Source organism: Phyllobates terribilis, unplaced genomic scaffold (assembly GCF_046119375.1).
Source record: "Phyllobates terribilis strain yellow unplaced genomic scaffold, ASM4611937v1 Scaffold_3__8_contigs__length_932513732, whole genome shotgun sequence".
Classification (NCBI taxonomy): Eukaryota; Metazoa; Chordata; class Amphibia; order Anura; family Dendrobatidae; genus Phyllobates; species Phyllobates terribilis.
Genome location: NW_027362763.1, coordinates 700,350,796 through 700,363,535, shown reverse-complemented (window position 1 = coordinate 700,363,535; position 12,740 = coordinate 700,350,796). Strand labels below are relative to the sequence as shown.

Genomic DNA, 12,740 nt, shown 5'->3' with positions numbered 1-12,740 from the left:
TGGCGAGCATTTTTATTGGTATATGGTCTCCCATCCTGGTATTTATGCTGCCCCAATCCTGGTATTTGTGCTCCCCAATCCTGTTCCCTGATCCTGTTATGTGCTGCCCCCATCCTATCCTGGTATGCATGGCACCCCTCATCCCTATCCTGGTATGCATGGTACCCCTCATCCCTATCCTGGTAAGCATGGGCCCCTCACCCTCATCCTGGTATGCATGGTACTCCTTATCCCTATCCTGGAATGCATGATATCCCATCTCTCATCCCTATCCTGGTATGTATGGTACCCCTCATCCCTATACTGGTATATATGGTACCCCTCATCCCTATCCTGGTATGCATGGGCCCCTCACCCCCATCCTGGTATGCATGGCACTCACTCCTCTTCCCTATCTTGGTATGCATGGTACCCCATCCCTCATCCCTATCCTGGTATGTATGGTACTCCTCATCCTGGTATACATGGTAACCCTCATCCCTATCCTGGTATGCATGGCACCCCATCCCTCATCCTGGTATGCATGGTACCCCTCATCCCTATCCTGGTATACATGGTACCCCTCATTTGAATCCTGGTATGCATGGTCCCCCATATCCCTATCCTGGTATGCATGGGACCCCTCATCCCTATCCTGGTGTGCATGGCACCCCTCATCCCCAATCCTGGTACAAATGGAACCCCTCATCCCCAATCCTGGTACGCATGGCACCCCTCATCCCCAATCCTGGTACGCATGACACCCCTCACCCCCCAATCCTGGTACGCATGGTCCCCTCTCCCCCCAATCCTGGTATGCATGGGCCCCTCACCCCCCAATCCTGGTATGTATGGCACCCCTCACCCCCCAATCCTGGTATGCATGGGCCCCTCACCCCCCAATCCTGGTATGCATGGTCCCCTCACCCCCCAATCCTGGTATGCATGGTCCCCTCACCCCCAAATCCTGGTATGAATGGCTCCCTTCACCCCCCAATCCTGGCATGCATGGGCCCCTCACCCCCCAATCCTGGTATGTATGGCACCCCTCACCCCCAATCCTGGTATGTATGGCACCCCTCACCCCTCAATCCCTGGTATGTATGTCACCCCTCAGCCCCCAATCCTGGTATGCATGGGCCCCTCACCCCCCAATCCTGGTATGCATGAACCCCTCACACCCCCAATCCTGGTATGCATGGTCCCCTCACCCCTCAATCCTGGTATGCATGGTCCCCTCAACCCCAATCCTGGTATGCATGGTCCCCTCACCCCCCAATCCTGGTATGTATGGCACCCCTCACCCCCCAATCCTGGTATGTATGGCACCCCTCACCACTCAATCCTGGTATGCATGGTCCCCTCACCCCCCAATCCTGGTATATATGGCACCGCTCATCCCTATCACTCTGCACACATAGAAAAAAATAAACACTTACTCACCTTTCTTCCCTGTGCTCCAGCACTGTTTCCCATTCTGCCGGTGGCCAGGGGAGGAGTGTGGCACCGGAGAACGCGCGTGCCCTTACCGCGCTGTCTGGCGCCATTTTGCTGAAGGAACACTGCAAATGTGTCTTCAGTAAAATGGCGCCGGATAGCGCTATGCGCATGCGCTGATTCCAACGCCTCACTCCTGCCCCGGTCTCCGGCGAGAAGAGAGGCACCATGGTAATGCTCCTCCTGGTCAGATAAGTATGTAAGTATGGCGCCGGAGATCGCGGTATGCGTTCAGCGTCTACATACCGCATACCGTGATCTTTGGCGCCATACACTCCTCTTACCTGTAACGGCTCCGTGCGGTCTTCTGTCTGGAGCCAGACTGCGCAGGCGTATTGCGCTTGTGCAGTCTATAAAGGCTTCAGACAGAGACACGCATCCCCGGTTATATTATAGATATAATATATGAGGTATTAGTTAATATTTTGGCCAAAATATCAACTAATACCTCATATATCATATATTATATATGTATTTTTGTACTTTTTTATTCCAGGGTGCAGCCCGGCTCATTAGTGCTGGTATTCTAAACTGAGGTGTCTGTTCCCAGGGGGTGCACTTGGATAGTACCGGGCAGCCCGCCTAATCTAATAATATGGGCATAACTAATAGGCTGTAAGCCAGATACTGTGCACTACCCAGGTGTGAATAGCGCCCTATACAAGCCTTTTTGTGTGCAATTCAAATACTAAACAGTCACCCCCTCCATGAAATGGTAGGTTGTGAGTGATTGTCTCATCAGTGTTTTGCACCTGTGTAGCCGCCATCTTTATGTGGGTTTGCTGCACCCTGGTAGTGAATTAGTTCTGAGATCAGGCAGGTAAACACACTGATGCCTTTTTTTTTGCTGTGTTTTTTTTTTCTTTCTTGAATCTTGGGGGAATTTTTAATTCTTCTTTTTGTGGCTTAAAGGGTAATTCCCAGAAAAATCAAGTCATCCCTTATCCAATGAATATGGATAACTATGTAACTATGTAACTTACAGATTGCTGGGAGTGTGACCTTCACTGATCCCTAAATCAGTACTCTGCAACCTTGAGAAAGGGGTTCTGCTGTCCCGTCCTGAAAGGTGCCGCCTTCACTGACAATGAAGTAAGCAGTGGCCGAGCATGTGCACCCATGCTCCATTCAGGACAGGACTTCACATCTGGTACCAGCAGTTGGAACCTCAGCTATCAGCAGGTTACCCTTATCCTATAGGAGATAAGCTTTTTGAGGGGGAATTACTCCTTAATGCGCTCTCTGTACCAGAGGTCCTTCCTGCCACTTACCATTTGTAATACCATGGTTCCGAATTTGCCTGGATTTTTCTGAAACATTAGAGGAAAAAAAAAATATATATATATATATATATATATATATATATATATATATATATATATATATATATATATATATATATATATATACTGGTCTGACTAGGGTTGGGATTTGCATAAACCCAACCCAAAAGTAGGAAGCCCACACCATGTTGGCATAATAGGGTGGTCCATGGGGTGGGGTTTAGAAGTCCATATTTTACTAACCAAGATATGAGTAAAGATGGTGTCCCCATGTATTTTTGGTTCACCTTAGGGACCAGATCCTGAAGGCGTTTTTATCTCTACACCCGCCCAAGCTACGCGTCTAGATCTATTGGTCATTTCCAAGTTGTAGGCCGTCATACATTCTGATACAAGTGGTCCGCATCATGTATAAATGACTTACCAGGCTTACACTGACTGCATCTCCTTCCTTGATAATTTGGCAGACATTGACATTGCCCATTGATCTGGTCGCACCCCGAGCCCGGCACCGTTCCGTTAAGGTCACAGTCACAATCCTGACAGCCCCGAATATTTTCATTAGACAGATTGTAGGTCCGGTGGATGCAGATCTTACACCGTTGACCTGTGACCAAGGCTTTGCACACACATTGTCCTGTTAGCCGGTCACAGGGCTGAGAAGAGTTTATTGCCCCTGATCTATCACATCGGCAGGGGAGACAAGACATAGAACCACTTTGTGTGGATTTGTAGTAGCCCTCCGAGCATTCATCGCAAGGCCTTCCACCAACATTAGGCTGACAAACACATTGTCCTGTCAAGGCGTCACAAACTGTTCCAGGGATAATCCCTTCCCTGTGACACTTGCAGGGTTTACAACCGTCAGCATCCAACCCATAATAGTTGTCAATACAGGTGTCACAGTCAAGTCCGCTGACATTCTCTCTGCATTTACATTGTCCACTGGCTGGATTGCAGAATTGATTGATGGCGCCATAAGGACTGCACGTGCATTGTATACAGCGCTCTGCTCCTAATGTGTCTTGTTTGAAGCCCAGTTTGCAGCGATCGCATCGAGGACCTGCAGAAATACAAATGAAAAGCTTTTATGGGAGCCGTACAGAATACACATATATTCCACCAAAAATGTATTGGGCCAATTATTTATACCAAAAAATTATATGGATTATATATATATATATATATATATATATATGTGTATATATATATATATATACATATATATATATATATATATATATTTAATATGTACTACTCCATTAAATACAGTCATATGAAAAAGTTTGGGCACCCCTATTAATCTTAAGCTTAATGTTTAATAAAAATTGGTGTTTTTGCAACAGCTATTTCAGTTTGATATATGTAATAACTGTTGGACACAGTAATGTTTCTGCCTTGAAATGAGGTTTATTGTACTAACAGAAAATGTGCAATCTGCATTCAAACAAAATTTGACAGGTGCATAAGTATGGGCACCCTTATCATTTTCTTGTTTTAAATACTCCTACCTACTTTTTACTGACTTACTAAAGCACTTTTTTTGGTTTTGTAACCTCATTGAGATTTGAACTTCATAGCCAGTTGTATGCAGTCATGAGAAAAGCTACTTAAAGTGGCCACTTGCAAGTTGTTCTCCTGTTTGAATCTCCTCTGAAGAGTGGCATCATGGGCTCCTCAAAACAACTGTCAAATGATCTTAAAACAAAGATTATTCAACATAGTTGTTCCGGGGAAGGATACAAAAAGCTGTCTCAGAGATTTAACCTGTCAGTTTCCACTGTGAGGAACATAGTAAGGAAATGGAAGAACACAGGGACAGTTCTTGTTAAGGTCAGAAGTGGCAGGCCAAGAAAAACATCAGAAAGGCAGAGAAGAAGAATGGTGAGATCAGTCAAGGACAATCCTCAGACCACCTCCAGAGAGCTGCAGCATCAACTTGCTGCAGATGGTGCCACTGCGCATTGGTCAACTATACAACGCACTTTGCACAAGGAGAAGCTGTATGGGAGAGTGATGCGAAAGAAGCCGTTTCTGCAAGCACGCCACAAACAGAGTCGGCTGAGGTATGCAAAAGCACATTTGGAGAAGCCAATTTCTTTTTGGAAGAAGGTCCTGTGGACTGATGAAACCAAGATTGAGTTGTTTGGTCATACAAAAGGCGTTATGCATGGTGGCAAAAAAACACAGCATTCCAAGAAAAACACTTGCTACCCACAGTAAAATTTGGTGGAGGTTCCATCATGCTTTGGGGCTGTGTGGCCAATGCCGGAACTGGGAATCTTGTTAAAGTTGAGGGACGCAAGGATTCCACTCAGTATCAGCAGATTCTTGATAATAATGTTCAAGAATTAGTGATAAAGTTGAAGTTACGCAGGGGATGGATCTTTCAGCAAGACAATGATCCAAAACACCGCTCCAAATCTACTCAGGCATTCATGCAGAGGAACAATTACAATGTTCTGGAATGGCCATCCCAGTCCCCAGACCTGAATATCATTGAACATCTGTGGGATCATTTGAAGAGGGCTGTCCATGCTCGGCGACCATCAAACTTAACTGAACTGGAATTGTTTTGTAAAGAGGAATGGTCAAAAATACCTTCATCCAGGATCCAGGAACTCAATAAAAGCTACAAGAAGCGACTAGAGGCTGTTATTTTTGCAAAAGGAGGATCTACTAAATATTAATGTCACTTTTCTGGTGAGGTGCCCATACTTATGCACCTGTCAAATTTTGTTTGAATGCAGATTGCACATTTTCTGTTAGTACAATAAACCTCATTTCAAGGCAGAAACATTACTGTGTCCAACAGTTATTACATATATCAAACTGAAATAGCTGTTGCAAAAACACCAATTTTTATTAAACATTAAGCTTAAGATTAATAGGGGTGCCCAAACTTTTTCATATGACTGTATCTATTTATCTATCGCAGATCTATGTACTGAATGTATCTAATAAGTATCTGTCTGTCCATTTCATATCTATTTACTCTGCATCTATCCCTTTGTAATATCTATGTATCGCATTTTTCTTTTATTTAATATGGATGTTTCTGTATATCTGTAGCCTATAAGTGTCCATCTATTTTGAATACATCCATCTATTATCTATCTATCCATGTCATTGCTATCTATCCCAAAATATTTATATATTTTTTTATTTATTTTTTCACCTAGCTATCTATCCATCTCATATCTATCTATTATCTAATCTATCTATCTATCTATCTATCTATCTATCTATCTATCTATCTATCTATCTATCTATCTATCTATCATCTATCTATCTATCCTTCTATCTATCTCCTATCTATCTATTTATCTATCTATCTATCGAATCACCGGGATCGGAGGATGTTCATTCAGTTGTTTAATGTTGTTGAAAAAAAGCAGATCACAGACATGGCACAAAACTAAAGTCATTTCAAATGGAAACTTTAGGGCTTTAAGAAACACTAAAAGAAATCAAGATAAATAATCTGGTACTCAGTAAGGGTAATTTTTTTCTGACCAAGCATAGGGAAAAAAATATGGAATCACTCAATTCTGACGAAAAAATTGTGGAATCATGAAAAACAAACACACAAAAGAACACTCCAATACATCACTAGTATTTTGTTGCACCACCTCTGGCTTTAATAACAGCTTGCAGTCTCTGAGGCATGGACTTAATGAGTGACAAACAGTACTTTTCATCAATCTGGCTCCAACTTTCTCTGATTGCTGTTGCCAGATCAGCATTGCAGGTTGGAGCCTTGTCATGGACCATTTTCTTCAACTTCCACCAAAGATTTTCAATTGGATTGAGATCCGGACTATTTGCAGGCCATGACATTGACCTTATGTGCCTTCTTTCAAGGAATGTTTTCACAGTTTTTGCTCTATGGCAGGATGCATTATCATCTTGAAAAATGAAGTCATCATCCCCAAACATCCTTTCAATTGATGGGATAAGAAAACTGTCCAAAATATCAATGTAAACTTAGGCATTTATTGAAGATGTAATGACAGCCATCTCCCCAGTGCCTTTACCTGACATGCAGCCCCATATCATCAATGACTGTGGAAATTTGCATGTTCTCTTCATGCAGTCATCTTTATAAATCTCATTGGAACGGCACCAAACAAAAGTTCCAGCATCATCACTTTGACCAATACAGATTCGCGATTCATCACTGAATATGACTTTCATCCAGTCATCCACAGTCCACGATTGCTTTTCCTTAGCCCATTGTAACCTTGTTTTTTTCTGTTTAGGTGTTAATGATGGCTTATGTTTAGCTTTTCTGTATGTAAATCCCATTTCCTTTAGGCGGTTTCTTACAGTTCGGTCACAGACATTGACTCCAGTTTCCTCCCATTCGTTCTTCATTTGTTTTGCTGTGCATTTCCTGTTTTGGAGACATATTGCTTTAAGTTTCCGATCTTGACGCTTTGATGACTTCCTTGGTCTACCAGTATGTTTGCCTTTAACAACCTTCCCATGTTGTTTGTATTTGGTCCAGATTTTAGACACAGCTGACTGTGAACAACCAACATCTTTTGCAACATTGTGTGATGATTTACCTTCTTTTAAGAGTTTGATAATCCTCTCCTTTGTTTCAAATGACATCTCTCATGTTGGAGCCATGATTCATGTCAGTCCACTTGGTGAAACAGCTCTCCAAGGTGTGATCACTCCTTTTTAGATGCAGGCTAATGGGCAGATCTAATTTGATGCAGGTGTTAGTTTTGGAAATGAAAATTTACAGGGTGATTCCATAATTTTTTCCCTCTGCTTGCTCTGAAAAAAATTACCCTTACTGAGTACCACATTTTTAATCTTGATTTCTTTTAGTGTTTCTTAAAGCCCTAAAGTTGCCATTTGAAATGACTTTAGTTTTGTGCCATGTCTGTGATCAGCTTTTTTTCAACAACATTAAACAACTGAATGAACATCCTCCGAGCCCAGTGATTCCATAATTTTTGCCAGGGGTTGTATTATCTATCTATCGCATATCTATCCATCTCATATCTATTATCAATCTAATCTATCTATCTATTTATCTATCTATCCATCCATCTCATATCTATTATCTATCCATCCATCTCATATCTATCTATCCATCCATCTCATATCTATCTATCTATCTATCTATCTATCTATCTATCTATCTATCTATCTATCTATGAGCTTGTGCAGGCAACCATAATAATCGGACAAGTGATATCCGACGTTTTGACAGATAGCTCTCATCCCCATGTTATTCTATGGGGCCGTGCACATGTCTAAATTTTTCCTCAGACAGAGCTGGTTCGGGTAAGAAAAAAAAATCGCAGCATGCAAGAGTTTCATCTGATTTTCTTATTCACTCAGCCATGCAAGTCAATAAGTCCGTGGAAAAAAACAGACTGCACTCGGATGACATCTGAGTGCAGCCTGATTTCCATGCACTGATAGAATTGAGAAGATCAAAGATGGATATATTTTTTTAACCATCTTCTCCTCGTCCGAAAGCATCAGATCACACTATGATCAGAGTTTGATTTGCATAATCGACACGGATTCTCAGATGAGAGAATACAAGGTTGTCTGTACTTAGCCTTATACCTACAGTAACTGCACAAAAAAAGTTGACAAAACCACATTGTGCAACATGTGGCGCCCTGCTGTGCACTGGTGCCACAGAACCCAGAAGGGTGCATGGATGGACTTCTCCACAAGAGGCCCTCACACATTCACACACCTCCACCCTACCACCTCAGACCAGTAGAGGGAGCCCGTTTGGGATATATATATGGAGGGTGGAGCTAGGCAGTTAGTCAGTCTCTCAGTCAGAGAGAGAGTGTGCTGGCACTTAGACAAGTGAAGAGGCAGCACGCTGGCTGCTGTGCTTAGGCGAGCCAAGGCCTACAGCATGAGTGAAAGCCTAGTGAGGGCCCTGAGTGTGGCCGAAGGCGAGAGGAGAAGGAAGAAGTAGCAAAGGGGGCAGAGGAGCATACCAGGCTCACCCCGAGATATATACCGGACACCGGGTCCACGCCTACGGGGTCCCCTTATACCCAGTAGGGACCACCGGAACCCCTGGAGGACTACAGGTCCCAGGTTTACCAAACGCTGACTACAGTACCAGGGCTAGGAGTCACGGAGGCCCCAGCGTCCAAGGAGAGTGATCTCCAAGAGAAGGCCCTACCACCTGGTCAGCAGGTGCAAGAGAGAGACAGTAACCAAGCTAGGCCTAGCTCCAGGCAGGTCAGAAGCTTACCAAGAGGAAGCAATGGATCAGGAGGCCCTACACCCGCTCACTGGGGAGAGTCCAAAAGTGCACCCTTCGCCCGGAGTACCCTGGACCGTGCCTGCATCATCACCAGTAAAGGTACCGAAGCTTACCCCCGTGTGAGTGTCCGTCTTTCCTCCGGGACCGTCCTGCCGTCTCTCCCCAGCATCCACCATATACTCCTACACTGCCCTGGAGCTAGCTCTACCTGTGGAGAGCCATACCATCCCTGCTGCCGTAACACCAGCTCCAGAGGACTGCTCGCAGCGGCGGCTCCCTTTAGCCGCATTCCACAGGTGGCATCACGAACTCTATTACAAAATCCCCTATAAACATCCCCCTTTTAATTAACCGCCCTGGGTCATGGACCAGGCCAGCCACCGTGATATCACCCCCAGCATCTACCGGCCCAGCACCGGGTACCCCACGGCCCAGGGGGCGCGTCACAACCATCTCTACCACAAATGAGTGCGGGACCTATGCAGATTACAGCACACGACCAGCTGTTTGCAGGTTTTGTTGAAGAACCTGCAGCGTAAGGTCATAATCATGCTTTGTGTAAGTCTCAGAGACAGAGGCAGAACAGTAAGTAAGCTCTACAGAGGGAGGGGGCAGCTATGAGCAGCTATGTAAGTGTATGGGCTCTGTATATAATTATAGGGTGTGGGGTCTGTGTTCATGTAGGAGGCCTTGTGTCTGTAATCATTTAGAGACTTCTGTCTGAGGATATGTTTTGGGTACAGCTCAGGGTCTATGGTCTACTGAAACCTACAAACTCCATACATTAAAAGATCTCTTGGACCTGATGAGGCTGGTGTATTTAATTTAAAAATCTAGGTTAGAATGGCTTTATAATCTGTTTCTTTTTACTTTTAAACTCAATATGTGCACACCTGGCCTAATTGACAGCTCATTAGATCTCCACCTCCTTGCTGCCAAATGTCTGCCCACCTAGCCACAGTGACTAGTGATGAGCTGATCTTCTGAAACTTGAATTTGCTTAATTCTCTCAAAAAAAATGAAAGAGAGAGAAAGAGCGATAGAGAGCGACAGAGAGAGAGACATACAGAGCGAGAGAGACAGAGAATGAGCGAGTGAGAAAGAAAGAGCGAGAAAGAGAAAGAGAAATGAAAGAAGAAAAAGAGAAAGAACAAGAGAAAGAGAAAAAATAGAGCGAGAAAGAGAATAAAGAGAGAATGAAGGAGCAAGAAAGAAAGAGAGAAAGAGAAAGAAAGAGAGGGAGAAACAGAGGGAGAAAGAGAGAGAGAGAAAGAGACAAAGAGAGAGACAGAGTAAGAGAAAGAAATAGAGAGAGAAAGAGAATGAAAGAGAGAGAGAAAGAGAATGAAAGAGAGAGAGTGAAAGAGAGAGGAGAGAGAAAGAGAAAGACAGAGAGAGAGAAAGAGAGAGAAAGAGAAAGAAAGAGAAAAAGAGAGAGAGAGAAAGAGAGAATGAGAGAGAAAGAGAAAGACAGAGAGCGTAAGAGAAAGAAATAGAGAGAGAGATAGAAAGAGACATACAGTGGGTACGGAAAGTATTCAGACCCCTTTACATTTTTCACTCTTTGTTTCATTGTAGCCATTTGGTAAATTCTAAAAAGTTCATTTTTTTTCTCATTAAAGTACACACTGCACCCCATCTTCACTGAAAAAAACAGAAATGTAGAAATTTTTGCAAATTTATTAAAAAAGAAAAACTGAAATATCACATGGTCATAGGTATTCAGACCCTTTGCTCAGACACTCATATTTAAGTCACATGCTGTCTAGTGTTGAGCCACCCCCGTAGTGTTCGAGTTCGATTCGGTTCGTCGAACACCCGTGTGTTCGCCGAACTGTTCGTCGAACTGTTCGTCGAACACCTTCGAACACCGTTAAAACCAATGGCAGGCAAACAAAAACACATAGAAACACATAGAAAACACCTTCAAAGGTGTCCAAAAGCTGACAAACTGCTCAGAAGACATAACTAACACATGGAAAAGTGACAAGTACATATAGTCATGCGAAAATAAAAGAGGTGGAGGAGTAAAAGGAGGGGGAGACACAGATATAGGCATGTCATGCCCTTCTAAAATCCAAAAAGTGAGAAGCCGACACGGCCAGTCCGCTCCTGCCCGTGCCACCTCCGTGTCGCCGGGTTTGTGCCAGAGCCGCGGTGAACCCTGACGGACAGCCCCCCTCTCCCAATACTGGTGCCTGTCCGCTGGTGGGTCGAGCGAGCCCCCTGTGGTGGAGGCAGCTCTAAGCTTTTTAATTTAAATTGTCTCTCTAATTTGAATGAATACACTTTAAATCCATTTACAAGGATCTATTGGAGGGCAAGTCTCATGCCAGCAGCCGCGTAATTCCAGCTCCAGTAGCGTCCACTAAAGCTGCTGCAGTTAAAAAGCTTTTATAAGGATCGAGCTCGGCTGTCCACCGCAAGGCATCCTACTGCCAGTCCCAGCCCCTATGCCTTGGGGTGCCTCCTGATGCTCTTCACTAATTATCCCATGGTCCCGAATCATTTCCTTTGAAAAAATTAAGTGTCCAAACTACAGGTGGTGTAGCTTGCTTAACAGCCGGGATAATCCGCTGACTAGCAGACACTGCTACTAGGCACAAAGTATTTCCTGGGCTAGATGCAGTTAAAAATTTGTAATTAGATACTCTCGTTGGATGCTGAGAAAGCATTCCATAGAGTCTCCTGGCACGCCATATATGATTCTCTTAAAAAGCTTGGGGTAGGGGTCTAGGGGACCCTTTTATAGCCAAAATCACGGCCCTGTATCGCAATATGTCACCTAGGCTGAAGATAAATGGAACTGTAGCACCCTGAGGGCTCGGTTGCTACAGACGTATTGCACCTCACCCAGAGGTGTGATATCTCACTCTCAGGTAAGGATGGAGTGTGGATCTGGACCCGACACCTGCATGCATTACACCACATTGCCGTGGGGCACGGCGACCAATATGCCCCTGAGATGGGCACGATAGTCCCTGTCTCTGGCTGGAGTGGGGGGAGGGAACACTGAGGAAGGGGAACCCTGTAGTGCAGGAGCAGGGAGGAAGCAGTTCCTGGGTGCATTGAGAAGGGAGTATAAAAGGTGGGCACCATCTTAGTTCAGTGCAGAGAAGTCTGAGCAGAAGTGGCAGGGAGCAGGGGCTCTGCATGAGCTCTGCTCCGGAGGCGGGCCTAGTAACAGAGGCCCAGGCCTGGAAGAGGGAGAAGGAAGGAAGAGGAGCGGAGAAGGCTCCAGGAACGAGGAATGAAGGGATCCCAGGGGTGCGGACGGGCGAGTCGCCACCGCACGCCCGAATCCACCTGCGTGGAGGGGTCAGGCCAAAGGGGGAGACCGGTCCCCGAACTAGTGGAGGCAGGAAACGACCCTCAGCTAGAAACCGGAGGCTCTGACATTTTATGTGGCGCAGCCCCTCGCTACACCCGCTAGGAAGGCACCACATAGGGTCAGGGAAACAGGCGCCAAGTTTACCAAGAGGAGACCCGAGGCAGCCGGACAGAAGTGTTGGTAAGAAAGGCCAGACAAAGGACACACAAAGGGGGTCCTGTGAAGTGCTCCAAAGTTATCTGGGAGTTGTCTGAGCCCCTCTCCTGGTGAGCACAGTACGACGTGGGCAGCCATTACCTGCAGACGTGGTCTGGATAATAAGAACTGTGAGTAAAGGCCCTGGACTGCATCACTGACTCCGTGTCGTTACTGCTGCTGCCCTGCACCA

General features: G+C 45.0%; 1 protein-coding gene across 1 annotated transcript in view; it reads right to left on the bottom strand.

The window, feature by feature from the left end:
- Positions 1-12,740, bottom strand: part of USH2A (usherin) — a 461,796-nt gene that overhangs the window by 166,554 nt on the left and 282,502 nt on the right. The window contains exon 12 of the mRNA XM_073673580.1: positions 3,184-3,822. Coding sequence (XP_073529681.1) covers positions 3,184-3,822 — 639 coding nt within the window. The remainder of the gene's footprint in view (positions 1-3,183; positions 3,823-12,740) is intronic.